We start from the raw sequence: 25,899 nt of genomic DNA, 5'->3' as shown, positions 1-25,899 counted from the left end.
CCAGGTAATTCTGTTTTTGTTGCAGGCTGTTGATGCTGTTGTTAAATGGTCTGTTTCTACGTTCAGCCTGATATTTGGGTGATTTTAAAATATATTTTGAATGTGACCAACAGGATTCCTGGAGGAATCACCGACTGGTTTCCCATGAGCAGCATCAGCTATTTAAATATCTATTCAATGAGAGCTCCTGCTGTGGGTTCGATTCTCACAACAGAACCAAAGATTATGTACAAAACACACTTTGCCCTTTCCTTCTAATAGCATCACTCCTGGCTTTGGATAATGTTAAATATTGCTACACCTTGCTAGCAAACATTTAAAGGAAATAAACAATTTCCATAGCACATCGATGAATATCATCATTATAAACTATGTGCCACTGTTACTGATGTGGCAATTTCCGGTGTGAGCAGCAGTTAAATATCTGTATAAGTACGACTGGGAAGGGCAATTAGAAACTGCATTTCTGTTCCAAACTCGGAGAGGGGAATATACTTCCTGGATCCAGTAGTGGCACGGGAAAACTCTTGAATGCTCCATTGTTTTTCTACCTTGGCCCTCCCCAGTTCCTGCGATATGGTCAGTAGCAGCAGCAGCAGAACCTGCACAGAATGGACCCTTCTCCTCCTCCTAGGTAAGAGGGCAGCGATCTGAAACTTTGAAGAGCTCTGTGACTATTGTGAAAAGGGGGCTGATGTTGCTGGTACACACCTGCCTCAGTCAGTGTCTCGTAATCACCTTTGGCCAATTTCACTGAAGAATCAAAAGGGATTCAATGGTAGCGTGTGGCCCACACAAACGTGATATTTAGATATTTATATCTTAAGAAAAAAAAAAAATAAGCCACAGGGTCTTGGAAGAGCAGATCGTGAGTGGAGACAGGCAAGTCAGGACTTACAAATTTCCGCATTGCATTAAACGAATAGACAGAATAATAATAGCAGGGTCACCAAAGAGTGAGTCGAAATTATGAATGAAAACTCCTGTCGTGTCAGCTGTTCCTCGGGGGCATTAAATCCTTAAGTTGCTTTCGATTTCCCTGCGCCAAATATCAGGGGTAAATCCCATGCCCTCTATCATTAAGATGAATGTCCTTCTGTGAGTTGTTAACTTTGATGGGTTGGCACGAGAGGGTCGTTTTGTCGAAAGGCCTGGTGAGGATCGGAATGGGAACGCCGGAGGAATGTCACCCTCACGTTTCATACGGACAGAATTGAACACAACTCTCCACAAGTCACGACATGTACTCACCCAGTTAATGCAGAATACACATGCATTCCTCAGGCTCATTTGTGTAAACCTTTTAAATGAAATTTTTGCAGCTGAGACTTGAAAAATACTCTTCCGCATCCCAGAGAAAGAGAGAACTTGCATTTACATAGCACCTCTCAGGATCTCAGGATGCCCCAAATGCTTTACAGCTAATTAAATACTTTTGAAGCATAGTTGCTGTTGTAATGTAGGAGACACAGCAGCCGATTTGCGCACAGCAAGATCCCAGTTATTCTGTTTTTAGCGGTGTTGGTTAAGGAATAAAAATATTGGCCATGTCACGAGGGAGAACGCTCTTGCTCTTCTTCAAATGGCGCTGGTGATCTTTATGCTAATTTTGGATGGCAGACGGGTCCATGGTTTAATGTCTCACCAAAAAGATGGCATCTCAGCAGTGCAGAATTCCCTCAGTACTAAACCCTCCAGATCCCTGCGTTCCTCTAATTCTGGCCTCCTGTGCAACCCTATTCCTTCAGTTGCCAGGGCCCTAAGCTCTGGAATTCCCTCCCTAAATGTCTCCGTCTTTCCAGCTCTCTCTCTCTCTCTCTCTCTTTCTTTAAGTCAAGCCTTAAAACCCATTTCTTTGACCAAGCTTTTGGTCACCTGTCTGAATATTTCTGTGGCTTAGATCTTTTTTGTCTGAAAACTCTACTGTTTAGTGACTAGGGGCATTTTAATGTATTATAAGTGCTATATGAATGCAATTTGTTGTTGCATCAATAACATTTCAAATTTTCACTGGTCTAATTTTTTTTTAAATTCTTTCACGGTACATGGGCATCACTGGCAAGGCCAGCATTTGTTGCTCATCCCTAATTGCCCTTGAACTGAGCGGCTTGCTTGGTCATTTCAGAGGGCAGTTAAGGATCAGCTGTGGGTCTGGAGTCACATGTGGGCCAGACCAGGTAAGGATGGCAGATTTCCTTCCCTAAAGGGGCATTAGTGAACCTGATGAGTTTTTACAACAATCGACAATCGTTGCCATGGTCATGATTGCTGAGACTAGCTTTATATTCCAGACTTATTATTTCAATTTAAGTTCCACCAGTTGCCGTGATGAGATTTTAACCCATTTTCCCACAGCATTTGTCTAGGCCTCTAGATCACTATTCCAGCAACATGACCACGACACCACCATCTCCCCGTTTTTTTTTTGCCAATCAAAGTGTGATCTACGTACTTACACAAAGCTTTGATTTATAAATTTGCCGAAAATGCTAAAATGGGGGATTAATGCTGACAGAACAGGCGAAAAGATAAACATTAAATTTACCACAAAAATGATCAATTCTACAGTCTTCATTGGCTATAAAGCACCTTTGGACTTCCTGAGGTTATGAAAGCTGTTTGATCAATGCAATTTTTTTCCTTCCTTCATACAAAAGCCAAAAAAAAGCAAAATACTCCTGGATGCTGGAAATCTCAACTAAAAACAGAGGAACCTGGAAGTATGCAGCACCTGTGGGATTTCAGGTCGATGACCTTTCATCAGTTCTTCTTTGCTTGAAATAATATTCTTATGTAAATCCTGATAAGTCTCCCCTTTGAGCGTATAAGGTTTTGAGATTTTTTAATCTTTCTACAAAGCCTAGTCTCTTTGCACTTGGAATTCGTATTCTTGTTTTTCCCCATACTTTCTTCGATGTCGGCACATCATCTTTTGAAATGGCGATCAGCATTGAATACAGTTTCTAATTGTGGTCTGAGCCTGTAAACGGACTGTTTACGGACTGTAAAGCCTTAGCATAACCACTTGTAGACTCCTACTGTGCAGTGCTAAACACTCCAGGACTCTATTATCTTCTGAAACCATTTCCCCCCATTGAGTAAACATTGAAAATTATATGTCCACTATTATGCCCAGATCTTTTTCATTGTGAGCTAATTCCGATTGGGTACAATTATGACACACTTTGTAAGGCCATGTGCATTACTTCACATTAAATAGATGTCTTCCATGTGTTAAAGTTCAACTGGCATTTCAATTGCATTACTCATTTGTCCATTCAATTGTGTAATCTATTTGTCTGTTTGACCTACTTGTTCATTCAGTTGCATAACCTAATCTATATCCTCAATGTAAATTTGAGGAACAACATCTCATCTTTCGATTAAGCAGTTTACAGGCTCAACATTGAGTTCAACAATTTCACATCACAATCAACACTCTCATTTTTTCGGACAGCAGCTGTTGATGACTCTGCCATTCCCATTTATATGTCCTCGGACCCATCTTTTACTTAGGCCATAAGACCATAAGACATAGGAACAGAAGTAGGCCATTCAGCCCATCGAGTCTGCTCTGCCATTCAATGAGATTATGGCTGATCTGATAATCCTCAACTCCACTTTCCTGCCTTTTCCTCATAACCCTTGACTCCCTTACTGATTAAAAATCTGTTCATCTCAGCCTTGAATATACTTACCAACCCAACCTCTACAGCCCTCTGTGGTAACGAATTCCACAGATACACTACTCTCAGAGAGAAGGGAATTCCTCCTCATCTCTAATTTAAATGGGCACCCCCTTACTCTGAGATTATGCCATCTGGTCCTAGACTCTTCCATAAGGGGAAACAAACTCTCAGCATCTACCCTGTCAAGCCCCCAAAGAATTTTATATGTTTCAATAAGGTTGCCTCTCATTCTTCTAAACTCCAATTAGTACAGGCCCAACCTACTCAACTTCCCCTCATAACAAAATTCCTCCATACCCGGGATCAACCTAGTGAACCTTCTCTGGACTGCCTCCAATGCCAGCACATCTTTCCTTAGACAAGGGGACCAAAATTGTTCACAGTATTCTAGGTGTTGTCTAACTAGTGCCTTGTATAGTTTTAGCAAGACTTCCCTGTTTTTATACTCCATTCCCTTTGAAATAAAGGCCAACATTCCATTTGCCTTCCCTATTACCTGTTGAACTTGTATGTTACTTTTTTGGGATTCTATTTTTTATTCATTCACGAGATGTGGGCTTTGCTGGCTGGGCCAGCATTTATTGCCCATCCCTATTTGCCCTTGAGAAGGTGGTGGTGAGCTGCCTTCTTGAACCGCTGCAGTCCATGTGGTGTAGGTACACCCACAGTGCTGTTAGGAAGGGAGTTCCAGTGTTTTGACCCAGCGACAGTGAAGGAACGACGATATATTTCCAAGTCAGGATGGGGAGTGGTTTGGAGAGGAAGTTCCAGGTGGTGGTGTTCCCATCTATCTGCTGCCCTTGTCCTTCTAGGTGGTAGTGGTCATGGGTTTGGAAGGTGCTGTCTAAGGAGCCTTGGTGAATTCCTGCAGTGCATCTTGTAAATGGTACACACTGCTACTACTGTGCGTCGGTGGTGGAGGGAGTGAATGTTTGTGGATGGGGTGCCAATCATGCACTTTGTCTGGACAGTGTCCAGCTTCTTCAGTATTGTAGGATCTAAACTCATTCAGGCAAGTGGGGAGTATTCCATATCATTCCTAACTTGTGCCTTGTAGACTGTGGACAGGTTTTGGGGAGTCAGGAGGTGAGTTACTCGTCGCATGATTTCTAGCCTCTGACCTAGTCTTGTAGCCACAGTATTTATATGGCTAGTCCAGTTCAGTTTCTGGAAAATGGGAACCCCGAGGATGTTGATAGTGGGGAATTCAGTGATGGTAATGCCATTCAACATCAAGGGGCGATGGTTGGATTCTCTCTTGTTGGAGATGGTCATTGCCTGACACTTGTGTGGCACGAATGTTACTTGCCACTTGTCAGCCCAAACCTGGATATTGTCCAGGTCTTGCTGCATTTGGACATGGACTGTTTCAGTATCTAAGGAGTCACGAATGGTGCTTAACATTGTGCAATCATCAGCGAACGTCCCCACTTCTGACCTTATGATGGAAGGAAGGTCATTGATGAAGCAGCTGAAGATGGTTGGGCCTAGGACACAACCCTGAGGAACTCCTGCAGTCCTGGAACTGAGATGACTGACCTCCAACAACCACAACAATCTTCCTTTGTTCTAGGTATGACTCCAATCAGCGGAGAGTGTTCCCCCGATTCCCATTGACTCCAGTTTTGCTAGGGCTCTTTCATGCCACACTCAGGCAAATGCTACCTTGATGTCATGGGCAGTCATTCTCACCTCACCTCGGGAGTTCAGCTCTTTTGTCCATGTTTGGACCAAGGCCGTATTGAGGTCAGGAGCTGAGTGGCCCTGGTGGAACCCAAACTGAGCGTCAGTGAGCAGGTTATTGCTAAGCAAGTGCCACTTGATAGCACTGTTGCTGACCCCTTCCATCATTTTATTGATAATTGAGAGTAGACTGATGGGCCGGTAATTGGTTGGGTTGGATTTGTCCTGCTTTTTATGTACAGGACACACCTGGGCAATTTTCCACAGAGCCGGGTAGATGCCAGTGTTGTAGCTGTACTGGAACAGCTTAGCTAGGGGTGCAGCAAGTTCAGGAGCACAAGTGTTCAGTACTATTGCTGAATGTTGTCAGGGCCCATTACCTTTGCAGTATCCAGTGCCTTCAGCCATTTCTTGATATCACGTGTAGTAAATCAAATTGGCTGAAGATTGGCATGTGTGATGCTGGGGACCCCTGGAGAAGGCCAAGATGGATCATCCACTCAGCACTTCTGGCTGAAGATTGTTGCAAATGCTTCAGCCTTATCTTTTGCACTGATGTGCTGGGCTCCTCCATCATTGAGGATGGGGATATTTGTGGAGCCGCCTCCTCCAGTGGGTTGTTTAATTGTCCACCACCATTCACAATGGATGTGGCAGGACTGCAGAGCTTAGATCTGATCCGTTGATTGTGGGATCACTTAGCCCTTATGCTGCTTATGCTGTTTGGCACACAAGCGGTCCTGTGTTATAGCTTCCCCAGATTGACACCTCATTTTTAGGTATGCCTGGTGCTGCTCCTGACATGCCCTCCTGCACTCTTCATTGAACCAGGGCTGATCCCCGGCTTGGCGGTAATGATAGGGTGGGGGATGTGCCGGGCCATGAGGTTATAGATTGTGTTCGAGCACAATTCTGCTGCTGCTGTTGATGCCCAGTCTTGAGTTGCTTGATCTGTTTGAAATCTATCCCATTTAGCATGGCGGTAGTGCCACATAACACAATGGAGGTATCCTCAATGTGAAGACAGGACTTCATCTCCACGAGGACTGTGCGGTTGTCACTCCTAGCGATACTGTCATGGGAAGATGCATCTGCTGCAGGCAGGTTGGTGAGGATGAGGTCAAGTATGTTTTTCCCTCTTGTTGGTTCACTCACCACCTGCCACAAGCCCAGTCCAACAGCTACATCCTCTAGGACTTGGCTAGTAGTGGTGCTACCAAGCCATTCCTGGTGATGGACATTGAAGTCCCCCACCCAGAGTACATTCTGTGTCCTTATCACCCTCAGTGCTTCCTCCAAGTGGTGTTCAACATGGAGAAGCACTGAATCATTAGCTGAGGGAGGGCGCTACGTGGTCCGATCAGTAGGGGGCTTTCTTGCCCATGTTTGAACTGATGCCATGAGACTTCATGGGGTCCAGAGTCGATGTCGAGAACCCACAGGGCAACTAACTCCTGCCTGTATACCACTGTGTCACCACATCTGCTAGGCCTGGACATACCCAGGGATGGTGGTGGTGTCTGGGACATTATCTGTAAGATATGATTCCATGAGGATGACTGTCAGGCTGTTGCTTGACTAGCAAATGAGACAGCTCTCCCAATTTTGGCACTTGCCCCCATATGTTAGTAAGAAGGACTTTGCAGGGTCGACAGGGTTGAGATTGCTGTTGTCGTTTCCAGTGCCTAGGTCAATGCCGGGTGGTCATCCTGGTTTCATTCCTTTTTTGTGTCTTTGTAGCAGTTTGTTAAAGCTGAGTGGCTTGCTAGGCCATTTCAGAGGGCATTTAAGAGTCAACCACATTGCTGTGGAGTCACATGTAGGCCAGACCAGGTAAGGACATCAGATTTCCTTTCCCTAAAGAACATTAGTGAACCAGTTCCATGGTCGTCATTAGACTTTTAATTCCAGATTTTTATTGAATTCAAATTCCACCATCTGCCATTGCGGGATTTGAACCTGGGTCCTCAGAGCATTACCAGCTACAATACCACTACGTCATCACCTCCCCTGGAGTGGGGAGGAGTGGAAACCCCTCCACAGGAACAGATACACTGCAGTTGTGGACTTTTATCCAAGTGACCCCATCATTGGGACATGGAGTCTCCCATTCCAATGGCCCTCTGTTCCCCAATCCCCTCCACTTCCCCATCTCCATAGTTTATCTGATTATTTATGTTGAGGTCAAGGCATATAGAAGGAAGGGACAATCTGAAGCGTAGTTTAAATTAAAGGCGGAATGTAGCAAGCACATAGCTTGAAATGCTAAATCTTTAGAAAACACTGGTAGGGTCTCAGCCAGAATATTGTGTCCAACTCTGTGAACCACTCTAGGAAGGATGCCAAAGCATCAGAGAGGACACAGAGGAGGCTTACAAGAATTGCTTTTAATTTTACAGCACAGGATCAGGCCATTCAGCCCAACTGGTCTGTTCTGGTGTTTGTGCTCCACACGAACCTCCTCCCACCCTACTTCATCTTGCCCTATCAGCATATCCTTCTACTCCTTTCTCCCTCATCTGTTTATCCACACTTAAATAAATCTATATTCACCTCAACCACTTCTTGTGGAAGCAAGTTCCACCATTCTCGGGGTGAAGACATTTCTCCTACTGGGTTTAGTAATGATTGGTCTTCCCCACAAGTGGGAATATCTTCTCCACATCGATCCTACTGAAACCCTTCATAATTTTAAAGACCTCGATCAGGCAACCTGTCTTCAATTTCCCCCATTGGTTGGGCTCTTCCTAATTCTCATTGGCTGGTGCCTTCCCCCAATTCCTATTGGCTGGTGCTCTCCCCAGTTCTCCATTGGCTGGTGCCCTCCTCCAATTCCCCCATTGGTTGGTGCCCTCCCCTAATTCCCCATTGGCTGGTGCCCTCCCCAATTCCCCTATCTACTGCAATGATTCCAGGGTTGAGGGACTTCATTTAAGTGCAGAGTCAGGAGAAGCTGGGTTTGTTGCCCCAGAGCAGAGATGGTGAAGCGGAAATTTAGTAGAGGTGTTTTGATAGGGTGGACAGGAAGAAACTGCTTCCACTGGCAAGTTGCTTGGTAACCAGAGGACACAGATTTGAGGTAATTGGCAAGGGAACCATTTAGGAGGTGGGGAGAATTTTGATGAGTGCATTGATGTGATCTGGAATGCGCTGCCCGAAAGGGCAGTAGAAGTAGATCCAATAATAACTTTCAACAGGGAACTGGATAAAATACCTGAAAAGGAAAATTTGCAGGGCTATTGGAAAAGAGCAGGGGGAGTGGGACTATTTGGATAGCTCCTTCAAAGAGCTGGCACATGCCTCTTCCTGTGCTATATGATTCTATGATAATTGTAAATGAAACCTACCAGGGAAGAATATAACTAGCTAAAGTTTGAAAAATGAAACACCCAGCATTGAGGGTTTCAGTGATCACAAAAAGTGTATGTAATAGTCTTGTTGCTATGTGTAATAAGCGAGAAAAAAGGGTTCATTTGTGTTCCAGTGAGGTGTTTGAGGAATGCAGGACCACACCCACACTAAACTATTTGCAGGCTTCAACAATGCAGACAGCTGACATATGGTTGAACTAAAAGAGAGTATTTGTGTGCCAATTTATCAAAGTATACATGTGCATACATGGCAGGGAATTATGTTCAATAACAACAAGGAGATTATGAATTGAATTAAGCTGTTGATTCCAGGCATTACAGAAGTTATCCATCTTAATTAACAGATACATTTAAGGATTGGATAAAGATGTGAGAGTTAAAGGAATCGAGGATATGTATATAGGATGTGATGAAGTAGGGTCAGAGGTGTTATATATTTGCTAGTTTGCTGTATACTTTATGTCTGATTTATCTCATAGTGACACAGAGGTGACACGAGCTCTATGTCTGCAACAGGTTTATTTACAATACTTTAAAACATCTCAGAATTTGCAGGATTTTCTACACACATATGGTGTCAGCCAGAACCCAGGTCTTCCTGGAATTTTCACAGTTTTTTTAAGCTCTCTAGCTCCACCCACAGGCTCATGTAATTACGTACAGTTACATAGATCAGTGAATTGACTAATAGAATCAAACACTGATCAATCAAACCATTGAACACTACAGGGGGAGGCTTATGTGCAGCATCTACCAGTTGGGCTGAATGGCCTGTTTCTGCATTGCAACATAATAGCTGAAGCTCTAAATTATATTATTTTGCTCCAGGCCTTTTGATATCACACACTAGTGAAAGGCCTTCCCAGGTCGCCTATTGGATTGGCTGTTCTTCACACAGTGAGTGCTGGTGGGCTAATTAACTTTAGAGGCACTTAAGCGAAACCCAAACTAATCCTCACCTGTAGAACAATATCCTAGCTACACTGTCTAGCCACTTTGATGTATGCTGAGCACAAGCTGAACAAATACAGGCTCTGAATTTTCTCAACTGGACTCTCATAAGTCTGGCAGAGGAATCCATTCCAAAAAGCTTAAATCATTTTCCTTAAAATTAGAACTGGGACATCCAGGGTGATGCCAGGAAACACTTTTCCACAAAAGGTCGTGGAAAGCTCAAACTCTCTCCCCTCCAAGAAGCTATGGATGGGAGCTTCCATCTCCCATATGGCAAAAGGCGTGGAGACTCACTTTGCTGGGAGTTGCTGCTTGCATGTTTTACATAGGTTCTTGCATGTCACTGGCCGCTGGTACTCGGACAGATGAGGCAAACTCAAGGTGCTCGAGCACAAAATCCTGGCTGACACTCCCAGGGCAGTGCTGGGGGAGTGCCACAATGTTGGAGGTTAAGTACTGAGCGAGTACTGCGCTGCCAGAGGATCAATACTGAGGGGGCCAAGACTGTTGAAGGATCTGTACTGAGAGAGCGTGGGTCTGTCAGAGGGTCAGTACTGAGGGAATGCTGCACTGTTAGGGTCAGTACTGAGGGAGTGCTGCACTGTCAGACGGTCAGTACTGAGGGAGTGCTGCACTGTCAGGGGGTCAGTACTGAGGGAGAGCTGCACTGTCAGGGGGTCAGTACTGAGGGAGTGCTGCACTGTCAGGGGGTCAGTACTGAGGGAGTGCTGCACTGTCAGGGGGTCAGTACTGAGGGAGTGCTGCACTGTCAGGGGGTCAGTACTGAGGGAGTGCTGCACTGTCAGGGGGTCAGTACTGAGGGAGTGCTGCACTGTCAGGGACAGTACTGAGGGAGTGCTGCACTGTCGGAGGGTCAGTACTGAGGGAGTGCTGCACTGCTGGAGGGTCAGTACTGAGCAGATGCTGCGCTATCGGAGGATCAGTACTGAGGGGGGCCAGGACTGTTGAAGGATTTGTACTGAGAGAGCGCAGGTCTGGTGGAGGGTCAGTACTGAGGGAGCGCTGCACTGTTGGAGGGTCAGTATTAGGGGAGTGCAGCACCCATTTACAACAAAGATGAGGAAGAATTTCTCCTCTTAGAAAGTAGTGAATCTGTGGAATTCACCCATGATTATAGTTGTACCCTTATTGCAAGCATCTCTAATTTCCTGCTTAATGCCTTCCCTTACATCTCCATTACTGTTTGGGGGCCTATAGACAACCCCCACCGACATGTTCTGCCCCTTGGTGTTTCTTATCTCTACCTAAACAGATTCCACATCATGATTTTTCGAGCCAATATCCTTCCTCACTATTGCATTGATTTCCTCCTTTACTAACAGTGTTATCCCCACCTCCTTTCCCTATTTGTCTGTCCTTCCTAAATATTGAATACCCCTGGGTGTTCAGTTCCCATCCTTGGTCACCCTGCAGCCATGTCATGGATTGATTAAGAAGAGGAAAATAGAGTACGAGCGTAAGCTTGCGGGGAACATAAAAACTTACTGTAAACGTTTCTATAGGTATGTGAAAAGAAAAAGATTGGTGAAGACAAATGTAGGCCCCTTACAGTCAAAAACAGGGGAATATATAATGGGGAACAAAGAAATGGCTGACCAACTAAATATATACTTTGGTTCTGTCTTCACAAAGGAGGACACAAATAACATACCAAAAACGTTGGGGAACAGAAGGTTTAGTGAGAGGGAGGAACTGAAAGAAATCAGTATTAGTAGGGAATTGGTGTTGGGGAAATTGATGGGATTGAAGGCCGATAAATCCCCTGGGTCTGATAATCTACATCCCAGAGTACTTCAGGAAGTGGCCTTAGTGGATGCATTGGTGGTCATCTTCCGAGATTCTATAGACTCTGGAACAGTTTCTACAGATTGGAGGGTAGCTAATGTAACCCCACTATTTAAAAAAGGAGGTAGAGAGAAAACAGGGAATTATAGACCAGTCAGCCTGACGTTGGTGGTGGGGAAAATTCTGAAGTCCATTATAAAAGATTTAATAGCTGAGTACTTGGAAAACAGTGGCAGAATCGGACCGAGTCAGGGTGGATTTACGAAAGGGAAATCATGCTTGACAAATCTACTGGAATTTTTTGAGGATGTAACTAGTAGAGTTGATGAGGGGAAGCCAGTGGGTGTGGTTATTTGGACTGTCAGAAGGCTTTTGACAAAGTCCCACATAAGAGACTAGTGTGTAAAATTAAAGCGCATGGAATGGGGATAGTGTATTGAGATGGATAGAAAACTGGTTGGCAGACAGGAAACAAAGAGTAGGAATAAACGAGTCTTTTCCGAATGGCAGGCAGTGACTAGTGGGGTACCGCAGGGATTGGTGCTGGGACCCCAGCTATTCACAATATATATTGATGATTTGGATGAGGGAACTAAATGTAATATCTCCAAATTTGCAGATGACACAAAGCTGGGTGGGAGGCTGAGCTGTGAGGAGGATGCAGAGATGCTTCAGTGTGATTTGGACAAGCTGAATGAGTGAGCAAATGCATGGCAGATGCAGTATAATGTGGATAAATGTGAGATTATCCACTTTGGTAGCAAAACAGGAAGGCAGATTATTATCTGAATGGCTATAAATTGAGAGAGCGGAATGTGCAACGAGACCTGGGTGTCCTTGTACACCAGTTGCTGAAGGTAAGCATGCAGGTGCAGCAGGCGGTAAAGATGGCAAATGGTATGTTGGCCTTCATAGCCAGAGGATTCGAGTACAGCAACAGGGATGTCTTGCTGCAATTATACAGGGCCTTGGTGAGACCACACCTGGAATATTGTGTGCAGTTTTGGTCTCCTTATCTGAGGAAGGATGTTCTTGCTATAGAGGGAGTGCAGTAAAGGTTTACCCGACTGATTCCTGGGATGGCGGGACTGACATATGAGGAAAGATTGAGCTGGTTAGGATTATATTTGTTGGAGCTCAGAAGAATGAGGGCGGATCTCATAGAAACCTATAAAATTCTAACAGGACTAGACAGGGTAGATGCAAGAAGGATGTTCCTGATGGTGGGGGAGTCCAGAACCAGGGGTCACAGTCTGAGGATATGGAGTAGACCATTTAGGACTGAGATGAGGAGAAATTTCTTCATCCGGAGAGTGGTGAGCCGGTGGAATTCGTTACCACAGAAAGTAGTTGAGACCAAAACATTGTATGTTTTCAAGAAGGAGTTAGATATAGCTCTTGGGGCAAAAGGGATCAAAGGATATGGGTAGAAAGTGGGAGCAGGCTATTGAGTTGGATGATCAGCCATGATCATAATGAATGGTGGAGCAGGCTCGAAGGGCCGAATGGCCTATTCCTGCTCCTAGTTTCTATGTTTCTGTGTTTCTATGTCTCCATAATTGCAACTTTATCATAACCGTTTATATCTATTTGCGCTGTTAATTCATCTACCATATTGCGAATGCTCCACGCATTAAGATACAATGCCTTTAGACATGCCATCTTAACCTTGTTAGTCATCTTAGCTTTATTTTGCACTATGACACCATTTGTTTTTCACCTTTGTTTTTTCTCCCTTCCACTTTTGCTTCTTACTTTTCTGTCTTTCGTTTCTATCTTTGTTTCCCCCTCCTCTGTCTCCCTGCTCAAGTTCCCACCCTCCCTGCCATTCTAGTTTAAACGCTCCCCTACTGCACTAGCAAACACCTCCCGAGGACAATGGTCCCGGTTCTGTTCCAATGCAACCCGTCCTATTTTTACTGGCCCCACCTTCCCCAGAACCGGTCCCAATGCCCCAGGAATCTGAATCCCTCCCTCCTCCCCACTACACCATTTCTTCAGCCATGTATTCATCCAGTATATCCTGTTATTTCTACTCTCGCTAGCACATGGCACTGGTAGTAATCCTGAGATGACTACCTTTTAGGTCCTACTTTTTAATTTATGTCCTAACTCCCTATATTCAGCTTGTAGGACCTCATCCCTTTTTTTTTACCTATGTCGTTGGTACCAATATGTGCCACAACCACTGGCTGTTCGCCCTCCCCCCTTCAAAATGCCCTGCAGCCTCTCCGAGACATCCTTGACCCAGGCACCAGGGAGGCAACATACCATCCTGGAGTCTCTTTTGCGGCTGCAGAAATGCCTGTCTATTCTGCTTACTATTGAATCCCCTATCACTATAGCCCTGCCGCTCTCCTTCCTCCCCTCTTGTGCAGCAGAGCCACCTGTGGTACCATGGACTTGGCTCCTGCTGCTTTCCCCTGAGAAGTCATCTCCCCCAACAGTATCCAAAATGGTATACCTGTCAGAGAGGGGGACAGCCACTCCTGCACTACCTGCCTTCCTCTACTCTGCTGGTGGTCACCCATCCCCTTTCTGCCTGTTCAGTCTTTACCTGCGGTGTGACCACCTCACTGAACGTGCTGTCCATGACAATCTCAGCATCGCGGATACTCCACAGTAAATCCACCCACAGCTCCAGCTCCGAAATGTGGTTAGCCAGTAGCTGCAGATGGACACACTTCCTGCACATATGGTGGCCAAGGGCACTGGAAGTGTCCATGACTTCCCACATAGTGCAGGAGGAGCATACCACGGGTGCGAGCTCTGCTGCCATGACTTCCCATTAGATTAAACGTGTTATTTACTCCCTTTAAAGAATACTAATTACGCTTGGTGTCTTATTTCACCCCAAACACTCCCACTACAGTCCAAATTCCTCACTTATTTTGTTTAAACTAATGGACTGCAGCAGTTTAATTGGTAGAAAAAGTAGAAGTAGAAGTACTCACCTGACCCTACTTACCAATCAGCTGCCTCCCTTGCATCGTGTCACTTTTTGAATCGTGATGTCTTCACTCCGCTTTCAGCCCCGAGTCTCCCCGGAACTCTCGCTCTGTCCAAGAGCCACTTTCAGCCCCGAGTCCAGCTCCTACTATTTTTAAATCCCCACTCTGGCTCTCAGCTCCCGCTCTTTTTAAAGTATTTCATTAGCTGTAAAATGCTTTGGGATATCCTGAACTTGTGAAAGGTGTTTTTTGAAAGGAAGTTCTTTAGTAGGTTCTGATGATTTGAGAGGAAACTGAATGCAAGTCTGTGTAGTGTTTTGGGGGATTGGCGAGAAGCTAATGTGGGTGCCAGATTTTGTGTCATTTTAAGGCTGGTAAGGGTTGAGGTGGAACAGCCAACTACAGCAGCAGATGCATCCATGTACTGACCCCAATAGACTCTTGTGGCCATGGAATATGTGAATTGGAAATGGTCGGAGAAACCAGGCGCAGCCAAAATTTCCAAAACGCATTCCAAGCTGGTTAGGCTCAAACACTATTGACCTCTCCACCACCACCAAAAGCATTAGCCTCTCCTTCCTCCCCAACATCCCCACTCCCATTGGAAACTTCTGCAATGCCATTCTCCTGAACAACCTTCTACTCATCCTCAGCGCTATAATCTGTAATCGCACTTACACTAATTTGTGAGAAGTTGATTGGCATTGCATCACCAATTGTCACATTGTTTAATGGTATTTGCACTCTTAATAATCAGGTGTAACTTTCTGCGGTGAGTATAACAGGCAATTTAATGTGTGCAAGCAGGTTCTTCAAAGTAACGGGGAGGCTAATGGCGAGATAACATTTGTGTGGAACAAGCTGCAAATCAGCCTAAATCGACTGGTATGTGTAGTCAATGATCTGGTGCTTTTCCAGCAACATCCAGCCTGTTGTGTTTTGCGTTGCAGAACACATTGTGGGTTTTGCTAACTATCGATTTAGATCAATTATTCAAAACTGTCTTTCAGAAGTCGGAAATCCTTTGTGGGTGCTGACTTTTAGTGATGTGTTCTTGTGACAATTCACTTTATGCCAGGGTATTTGGTCCAGTTATGGATGACCTCCTAACCTATTGCAAAACAATCAATTCTACATTAAATTTACAATTACATTCAATTGACTTTATTATTGTCCATACAGAAATTTGTTTTGGGTACATTGCTTGGTCGTCAATAAAAACCATATATAAATGAATGCTAACAATAAAAGAAAGAAAATAAACCTATCACAAATATCTAACTTGAATTAAAATATGTATTAAAAACTAATCCAACGTATTAAAATAATCGGTCAGTGAGTTCCACCCTGAATCCACATCCTCACCCATACATCAAACTCCTGTTAAAAGTTCCTACAGAGAAGGACACAAATGGGTTCAGGAACCGATTTGCCCTGCGTCTGAGGGATTGTAGCCTTTTCCCTGAACACATACAAAAGTAATACTGAGAGAGGGAGTGATTCTCACTGCTTGTGACTCTCTTTATTTTCGTCAAGCTTCCTCGAGACCAGATATCAACAAGAGAAATCTGCTCATCCAATGCCCTTTCTGCCTGGTTCAATAATCACCGCACCGTTAAAGAGTCTACTTTCAAAAGACAGCAGAACCAGGGGAGACATCCAAAAAGGATAGCACTCTCAACTGTAGCTGCATAGAAGAGTTTCATGGACTGTGGGATGTACTCGAAAGGATTTTAATTCTCTCAGCTAGTATAATCGGGTATGGACTGCAGTGGTTCAAGCAAGCAGCTCACCACCGCCTTCTCAAAGGGTGGGCAAGAAATGCTGGCCTAGCCAGCGATGCCCACATCCCATGAGTGAATAAAATAAATGTCCCTTGGCCACCACATCCATGCACTGTTCCCTTCAGTTCAACTTATCAACTACTTTGATACCTAGATAACTGTTTCAATGTCCACATCATGAATCTTCACAGGAACAGTATCATTAACTGGCTTTTTCCTAAAATCTATAACTAGTTCTTTTCGTTTTGTTTTCGTTGCGTTTAAGAGAATTGTTCTCGCACCATTTTACAAACTTCTTCACTGAGTTTCTATAGTTCCCCCTGTTCTTCCCGATGAGACCCATAAATACTGCATCATCAGCATACTCTGGGATGGTTATGTCACTGTGCTCTGATCGACAATCATTCCTACAGAGGATGGAAAGTAAAGCTGACAGCCCTGAGTAAATCCAGTATTCGTTAACACGGGCTCCTCCTAAGCGCCGGAAACTAACACCCATTGAGTCCTATATGAAGGAAATCACTGATCCAAAGTGAGAGAGTAGGATTGACATCAAAGTTTTTCAATAAGCTTGAATAATTGCAGGGTATTAAAAACAGAAGAGAATGAACAAAGCATGAGCATAGTTGCTTAATCTATCCTTGTGCTGTTTGATCAGATGGATCAAGGTCAGAACAGCATCATCAACTAAAGAGTTAATAATTATAATCGTAATGTAATATAATGAACAATAAAAAATTGGACTCAACAATCAGAAACACTGTAGTGTGGAAGATTTATTGAACAGAAAACTTCAATACAAACAAGAGAGATGTTATTTTGGGTGAAGGTGAGCAGGTGAACTGGAATGTGACTATATTGTGACTTAGGACTTTCTCCGCTACAGGCATGTCTTATAAACAAAAAGATATCATATTCAGCTCAAAGGGTGAATCATTATTGGCAAGCTGTGTGTAGACTGCTAGTATGTAAATGCTTTATAACACGTCCAAGCAGCTTTAGTATTGTGACCTGAGGCGTTCACAATATTTCATGACATTTAAACCTTACTTCCATCATCGCCATGGTAACGCAGGATCAGTCTTGTCTCGGTGAGTCGCATCCGCACCCCTACGACAGGTGATGCTGGGTTCAGGTCCCACAGTTTAATGATAAGTGACAAAAAGAACCAGAGGGGGAGATAAGGAGAATTCTTTTTACACAGCGAGTTGTTGTGATCTGGAACGCACTGTCTAAAGGGGCGGTGGAAGCAGACTCAATAATAACTTCCAAAAGGGGAATTGGATAAATACTTAAAGGGAGAAATTTGCATGACTGAGGACAAGGCAGAGAATGCAAGAATAATTGGATAGCTCTTTGAAAGAGCTGGCACAGACATGGTGGGCCAAATGGCCTCCTTCTGTACTGTAGGATTCTGGATGAGGCACTTTGGAATATGCTAAAGAAATGATCTAGTAAAATCTCAAAGTAAGCTGACCTCATCACCCTTGACTTTGTCAATTTTTGCCTCTTTTGTCAATAGAATTTTGCCTTTATCACCTCTGTGACAGCACAACAATAGTCCCACAGTGTGTCCCAGGACAGCTTGGTATTGAATGCAACACAACAGGTAAACAATATATATTATGTCACATTTTTACACTTTGCTCAATACTTCATCATTCATTTCATACAGTTTAGTTTGAGAGAAGAATCCAGTACAAACTTCTGGAAAACAGTTTGGAATTGGATCTGGGATAAAACAGATCATCCCTCTGCCCCATCTCATTGGTTATCTCTCCACCCTGTCTCATTGGCTACCTTCCTCTGTCCTGTCTCATTGGCTAGCTCTCTCCGTCCTATCTCATTGGTTATTTCACCACCCTGTCTCATTGGCTATCTCTCTTTCTCCTGTCTTATTGGTTAAGTTTCTCTGTCCTGTCTCATTGGCTATTTCACCACCCAGTCTCATTGGCTATCTATCTCCTCCTTGTCTCATTATTTTGCACCCTGCTTGATCTTCTTTTCTATCAGCTTCATTGAGAGACCTTGGGGTAGTGCTAATATCACTGGACTAATAATCCAGAAGCCCATGCTAATGCTCTGGGGTCACGGGTTTGATTCTCACCATGGCAGTTGGTGGAACTTAAATTCAATTAATAAACCTGGAATATAAAACTAGAATTAGTAATGGCGACCATGAAAACTATCATCAATTGTTGTAAAAACCCATCTGGTTCACTGATGTCCTTTAGGGAAGGAAATCTGCCGTCCTTACCTGGTCTGGCCTACATGTGACTCCAGACCCATCGTGACTGCGATGTGGTTGACTCTCAAATACTCTCTGAAATGGCCTAGCAAGCCACTCAGTTCAAGGGCAATTAGGGATGGGCAACAAATGCTGATCTTAACAGCGATGCCCACATCCCACGAAAGAATAAAGAGAAACAAAGTCAGGTGCCAGCCTTGGCTTAGTGTGTAGCATTCTCACCTCTGAGCCTGAAGGTTCTGGCTTGAAGTCATTCCAGAAACTTGGACACTCAAAACTCAGGCTGACCCTTCCAATGCGCTACTGAGGGAGTGCGGTACTGTTGGAAGTGCTTTGGGATGAGATGTTAGATGAAGGCCCTGTCTGCCCCAGATCCCATGGTGCTCGTTTGAAGAAGAGCAGGCAAGGTCCCCCTGGCGTGCTGGCCAATACTTTTCTCTCAACCAGCGTCACTAAATCAGATTATCTGGCCATTACCTCATGGCTAGTGTGGGGGCTTGCTGTGCACATATTGGCTATTGCATCTTCAGAAAACTTGGGTGCTGAATAAGAAGTATATCAGGGGTTTGTGCTGTTTGACTGGTCCTTTATAAAAATGCTTTTCACCTGTTATTTAATTTGAAGTATTTAGAAGGTATTACTTTGCTACATACACTGATAAAATGTATTACTTTTCAAACAGAGACGCCAGTAATAATTCCCCAGGCAGCTGAGGTGAAAAGATCAAAGTGCCCTCCTTCAATGGAAAGTTTTTGTCTTAATGGAGACTGTGTGTACATCCCACATGAGAACATACACTATTGCAGGTAAGAAAGAATATATCGCAATGAAGTTGGTTAATTCCTCACGGTAATTGTTAAGTTGACGTAAAGGTTTGTGTGCAGCTGACATGAACACACGCCAGAGGGTAAAAATTCAAATCGGTAAAGTGAGCGTGCATTTCTTTCAGTTCAAAATTACAGCCGCGAGTGGGGTTCGAGTCAGAGGTCCGGTTAACATCCTCAATTCAAGTCAACAGTGAGTGAAACGAGAGGGCATGGACCTAAAAGCAATTGGCAAAAGAAGCAAAAGCGACACAAAGACAAACTTATTCACGCAGCGAGTGGCTCGGGTCTGGAATGCACTGTCCTGAGAGTGTGGTGGAGGCAGGTTCACTCGAGGCTGCCAAGGGAGAATGATTCTGTTATCTGAAGTAGAGGGTTATGGGGAGAAGGCGGGAGAATGGCGCTGGGTGAGTTGCTCATTCGGCGAGCCAGTGCAGGCACGATGGGCTGAATGGTCTCCTGCTGCGCTGCAAAAATTCAGTGATTCTGTGAAAATTGGACAGAGTATAAAATGGGCCATTTCTGGACAGGTTGGGTTAACATTGGGGATTATATTTCTACCTGCGCCAACCCAAGTTGTCCTGGAGCAAGCGACTGTATTGATGGCCTCATATTGTCCGCAGCACCCGGTACTCTTTTTCCTTCCACACAAACATTTCACAGTGACCCCTGTGTTCGTGAAGAAAGACTCGCTAACGCCCTGTGGCATTCCCCACGGACAGTCGAGACTGAGTGCAGTCTTCAGATGAAGCAGGGTCAGAATGTGAGTTATTTGGAATGGGACAGACACAATTCAATGTTAGGTTGAAATTCATAAATCCTGTTCTTATTTTAACGGCCCATGAGCTTTCATCGTTATTTATAGTTAAATAGCAAAGCTTGATGGCAGTTTGGGAAGTAATGTAGTCGATGTGTTTGGACGTCCTTGTAGTTCAAGCTGAGGAGCTAGATATTTAGAAACGCTGAGGTACTGCATTGCCACCAGTCCCGGGACATTGTATAATTCTCATCTCTTTTTTTCAAATCCCTTCAGCCCTACACCCCTCTGAGATCTCTGTGCAGTTCCAATTCTGGCCTCTTGTATATCCCCCATTTCTAATCTCTTCATCATTGAGGGCTATTCCTTTAGCTATCTGGGCCCCAAACTCTGGGAATCCCTCTCCACCACCCCCATCAAACCTCTCCACATCTCTACTCCTCTCTCCTGCTATAAGACGCTCTTGAAAAGCTACCTCTGACCAAGAATTTTGGTCATCAGTCCTAATGTCTCCCCGAATAAAAACAAAAAATGCTGGAAAAGCTCAGCGGGTCTGGCAGCATCTATGGACCAGATAAACAGAGTTAACGTTTCGAGTCCAGTATGACTCGTCTTCGGAATATGGAATCATGTGGCTCGGTGCCAAATTTTGTTTGATAACTCTCCTGTGAAGCCCCGTGCACTGGATTAAAGGTGCCATTTAAATGCAGTTTGTTGTTGTTGGTTGTAATTGCAAGAGAACGAGTTTATATAAATAGTCATTTGGTAGTACAGGAAGAGGCCATTCAGCCCCTTAATTAAAACAAGGCTGAACCGTGCCTAAACTGCACCCACCTACCTTGGTACTGACGGGTGAAGCCCCTAAGGGTATCTGTGGTGCTTGTTCAACAAGTGTGAGTATCTTTTGATTAATTTCACATTTTCCTTTTTTAAGGTGTGCAAAAGGTTTCAGCGGTGTCAGGTGCATGCAGTTTGAACTGGTCCAGCAACCAGTGAGCAAGGAGGATGTGGCACTGACAGTGGCTATAACTTTCCTTGTGTTCGTGGGCCTGATAATTGCCACTTATCTGATCTACTTGAGGTATTTATTTATTGGGCAGTCTTCAGAATCTAGAACATAACAATCCTTTGCTTTGTTTAATTGTGCATACAAAAAAAATCGTGGAATTACATAAAATTTACAGCACAGGAATAGGCTGTTCAGTCCAAATGGTCTTCCTGGTGTTTCTGCTCCACACGGGCCTCCTCCCACATTCACCTCACCCTATCGTCATATCCTTCTATCCCTTTCTCCCTCATGTGTTTATCCAGTATCCCCTTACACTATTCACCTCAACCACGCGCTGTGGTAGTGAATTCCACACTCTCACCACTCTCTGCGCAAAGAGGTTTCTCCTGAATACCAATTGGATTTATTGACTATCCTACGTTTACGGTCTCTAGCTTTGTATATGGGTATTCTACTTACAGATTTTGGGTTATATCTTGCACATAAACCCTGGCAGCCTGGGACGCAGAGCTAATTCTGATTTCATTCACATTGGGCTCTTTTATTTTGGGGTTTGATGGGATTCTTCTTCTTCTTCAGAGGCCAGGGTTTTACATCCCATGGGTGGGCACACGCCCGACCCGATCGGGCGTAAAATGGCGCATGATGACGTTGGGCGAGCTTCCCGACGCCATCATGCACTCTCGCGATCTTTTGGTCGGCAGGTGTACGCGAGTGTCGGCAGGGCGGCCACCGACAATTAAGAGGCCTATTGAGGCCCTTAAGCAAGTAATTAATTTGTATTTTTCACTGCCCGCTGAACCCAGATTTTTGTCAGCCTTTGTGTGGGAAAAATATTTCCTGATTTCCATCCTGAATGACATGGTTCTAATTTTTGTCTTGATTCTCCTCAGATGAAGTCCAAACACAACTGTGTACAACTGAAGCACAACAGCCCTCCCTATGTATCCATCTCAATTAAATCTCCCCTTAACCTCCTCTGCTCTAAGGAGAACAATCCCAGCTTCTCCATTCTCCCCACATTAACTGAAGTCCCTCATCCCGGTCCCATTCCAGTAAATCCTCCTCTGCACCCTCTCCAAGGCCCTGACACCCTTCCTAAAATGCGTTCTCCGTAACTGAATGCAATACTCCAGCTGAGGCTGATCCAATGATTCATAAGAGGCTTAGCATGACCCCCTTGCAAACTCTTCCACTTTAACAACATCGTGAAAAGGTTTACAACAAAGGCAATGCCATCGCCCCAGTTAAACGTGCTGCACAGGCAGCAGTTGTTGTCTGCATGCACAATATCCTTTTTGAATATTTAACGCTGTACTAAGTTTTTAAAACATTTTTCAGATGCAGAAGGAACAGATCCAAACATCAACCACATGACACAAGAGAGAAAAATCCAACCACAGTTGAATCTAAAGAGTCATTCTTGGGGCTGAACACGTTACCTCCAAGCACAGCATTTCAGAACATGCTTTACTGCTAAACACAGTCATTAATTTAAAGTATTTGAAGTAATTGCACTAAATGGTGATAGTAATGATGGTATTATGGGCCACCTTCAGCCACAGGTTATTGGTGCTCCTCATTTCCTGATTTCCATCCTGAATGATGTGGTTCTAGTTTTAGTCTCGATTCTCCTTCTCAGATGGAATTCCTGCCCTGCAGGAATTCACCAAGGCTCCTTAGGCAGCACCTTCCAAACCCACGACAGCTACCACCTAGAAGGAAAAGGGCAGCAGATAGATGGGAACACCAAGTTCCCCTCCAAGTCACTCACCATCCTGACTTGGAAACTTATCGCCGTTCCTTCACTGTCAGTGGGTTTAAATGCTGGAACTCCCTCCCTAACGGCACTGTGGGTGTGCCTGCACCACATGGACTGCAGCAGTTCAAGAAGCCAGCTCAGCACCACCTTCTCAAGGGCAATTAGGGATGGGCAATAAATGCTGACCCAGCCAGTGACGCCCACAGCCCGTGAATGAACTTTTAAAAAAAATCCCAAAGGCAAAGATTTATTGTGAAAACCATTCTTTCTCCTTGGATTTTTTTTTCCTCCTCCCACTTCTCCTGAGGAAGTTGACTTCTTCCTAGATTTTTTGGGAAATTTTTGTCTACTCCCTCCCTCTCCTCCCTAGGGTCTATTCACTTGAATGATGCAACTGTTTTGCTGTTATTCTTGTTTGAAGCTTTGTTATTTTTTTATTAATTCACGGAATGTGGGCTTCACTGGCTGGGTCAGCATTTGTTGCCCATCCCTAATTGCCCTTGAGAAGGTGGTGGTGAGCTGCCTTCTTGAACCGCTGCAGCCCATGTGGTGTAGGTACACCCACTGTGCTGTTAGGGAGGGAGTTCCAGGATTTTGACCCAGCGACAGTGAAGGAACGGCCGATATATTTCCAAGTCAGGATGGTGTGTGACCTGGAGGGGAACTTCCAGGTGGTGGTGTTCCCATGTGACTGCTGCCCTTGTCCTTCTAGATGGTAGCGGTCATGGGTTTGGAAGGTGCTGTTGAAGAAGCCTTGGTGAACTTGTGTTAACAATTTGCAGTCTGGGGTTGGAGGGAGGGTGTAGGGGCATGTGTTTAAACACTGAGCTGAGTCCATTCCGCCCCCTACCCAATATTCATGTAACTGCACTTACAGCACGAATGGCTAGACCCCGGTAAAGAGCAAGAAATACTGGGCAACTTTCCCCCAATCGATCTGCAGCGCTTGAACAAGGCAAATTTGATCAAAAATATGTAAAGATTTTGCTGCTGCAGTCAATTTTTGAAAAATCTCTCTGGGGAAAGCTTTCCTAACACCAGCTGCATTTTCAGTGCACAAGATGCAAGTGCTCTGTGTTTTCTAAAGGACTTAAATTTTAGTACAAATTTAGAATGAGATCACGCGCCCTTTCCTTTAAACGGACGATATTATTTTCTACAAATTCATTTAAAATATTTATTTACAGCTACGTATTTATGTGCATTCTGTTTTGTGAATAATGGACAAATTGCCTTAGACTCCAGTAGAGGGCAATGTTTCATTAACTGACCCAAGGAAAGAATTCAGAACGTGTAACTGGCTGCTTTCCCTTAAACTCGTCCTGGGCCTGGGTTAATTCTTTTGGCTGCAAGTGTCAGAGTTTCATCCTTAGCCAGGAACAGATCTCAAGTGCCTCTCCAAATTATATGAATAATTAATAATTAGACTTGAGGTATGATGGGCTGAATGGCCTCCATCTGGGCTGTGCTATTCTCCGACTGTAAAAGTACAGTTCTGCAATCCATGTTTCTGATGGGGAGCCACATCAACTGGAATTTTGCAGTAGATAATCAGAGCTGCAGTGTTTGGAATCCAATCTCTGACCCACACTCTGTACCAGTCTATAACTTTCCTTGTTACCGAAGCATCCTAACACTGTGTTTAACCTGCCTGTAAGTTCCCATTAATGAAAAAGGTGCTGTCCAGCAGATCTGATGGGAGCCGGTTTTATAGGAATTACCAATGCCATTATGGTGCTATTATCTGAAATTGAGTCCAAATACCTGAAAAATCACCTTAAAATATAATATCTTGTAAATAGTAAAAGTGTTTTAATGTAAAGGCTGGAATGAAATTGCGATTATGGAGAAAAACATGCAATATTTGCATGATTTAATAACTTTAATATCTTAAACCTGACCACATTTCCTCTCCTTTTGTTTCTACATATTGGAGCAATGCACCCAGTCTCTTTAAAGATTCTTGATATTGAATATTTCAGTAGTGAAAATGAATCTATGGTGCTATGGAAGCCTGTTGATGTCTGTGGAAAAAATTGCTGCTCACAATGATTTTTTTTGCCTCTCCGAGTCGATTACATGGCTGTGGGGATTGGGGAGGGTGAAGGAAGAAATGTTTAGTCATGATCCTCGGGGTTAGCATGGTGTGTGGGGCAACAGTTTCAATGGATCAGTTTGTCTTCGAAGGCCTGTCTGTCACCTATGTACATTAATCTGAAACAAAGACGTGTACTGTTAAGATAGCTGGTGGTAGAGATGTTCCAGAAAACCAACTGCTATTTCCTTTCCTGTAACAAGATTATTGCCAGTCCAAACTGTGACCCTGTTGCTTCATGAATGGTTATCCACCATTCTATCATAAGACCATTAGCTTCATTAGAAACCTGCCAAAAACTCACTTTTTCAAAGTAATCATCGATGTACGACAGTGTTATGTCCATGACTTGAATATAGCTGCTTGATCCCAGTGCCTTAAGCTCGTGTATAGGTCCAAATGTGTAAATACTTGCTGTGAGTAAACAGTTATGGTTAAAGAGACTACGGACTCGAAGAGCTTACTTTTGGAAGACTAGGCAATCCCTAAAGCCCCGAATAAAACCCCTACGTCACATCAAAACAGCTGGGTCATTGAAAGTATTCTAGGCAAAGTTAGACAGATTTTTGGTAAACAAGGAAGTCAAGGATTATTGGGGGGGAGGTGGGGGGGTGGGTGGGTGGGTGATGGAGGGGGGAGTTACAGGCAGGAAAGAGGATTGGAGACCACAACCAGATCAGCCATGATGTTAATGAATGGTGGAACTGGCTGGAAGGGCCGAATGGCCCACTCCTGCTCTTAAGTACTTCTATGTATATGTTCCATTGCAACTGTCTTATCTTCAAGCCAGGAGCCACGGTGGTGGTGGAGTGGGGGGAGGTTTAGCCTTTTTACTCACAGGGAGTTGGGAAACTTTCCGTTGGTGCATGGGCCAACCCAGAATTCCATGTTTCTCTGTTTGCACCCACAGTGTGCACATGATGGACAGGCCTGGCTCCCAGTCAGGTAGGGAACACTGGAGAGAGC

The 25,899-nt window shown here is 44.3% G+C and overlaps 1 protein-coding gene across 1 annotated transcript; it reads left to right on the top strand.

Annotated features, from left to right (window-relative positions):
• Positions 1 to 465: 465 nt before the first annotated feature.
• Positions 466 to 22,787, top strand: LOC144696663 (proepiregulin-like). The gene is made up of 5 exons (XM_078568264.1): positions 466 to 634; positions 17,761 to 17,847; positions 19,169 to 19,292; positions 21,002 to 21,148; positions 22,418 to 22,787. The coding sequence occupies exons 1-5, from the start codon at positions 532 to 534 to the stop codon at positions 22,554 to 22,556; spliced, it is 600 nt and encodes a 199-aa protein (XP_078424390.1). The 5' UTR covers positions 466 to 531; the 3' UTR covers positions 22,557 to 22,787.
• Positions 22,788 to 25,899: the final 3,112 nt, after the last annotated feature.

Source organism: Cetorhinus maximus, chromosome 1 (assembly GCF_964194155.1).
Source record: "Cetorhinus maximus chromosome 1, sCetMax3.hap1.1, whole genome shotgun sequence".
Taxonomy (NCBI): Eukaryota; Metazoa; Chordata; class Chondrichthyes; order Lamniformes; family Cetorhinidae; genus Cetorhinus; species Cetorhinus maximus.
This window is presented reverse-complemented; position numbering and strand designations above follow the sequence as displayed.

Excerpts from the sequence above, each read along its gene's own strand:
- LOC144696663 (XM_078568264.1), top strand. The coding sequence starts at position 532 with ATGCTCCATTGTTTTTCTACCTTGGCCCTCCCCAGTTCCTGCGATATG. Across the intron at positions 635-17,760 it reads GACCCTTCTCCTCCTCCTAG|AATTTTGCCTTTATCACCTC; the intron begins GTAAGAGGGCAG and ends TTTTGTCAATAG. Across the intron at positions 19,293-21,001 it reads GAGAACATACACTATTGCAG|GTGTGCAAAAGGTTTCAGCG; the intron begins GTAAGAAAGAAT and ends TCCTTTTTTAAG.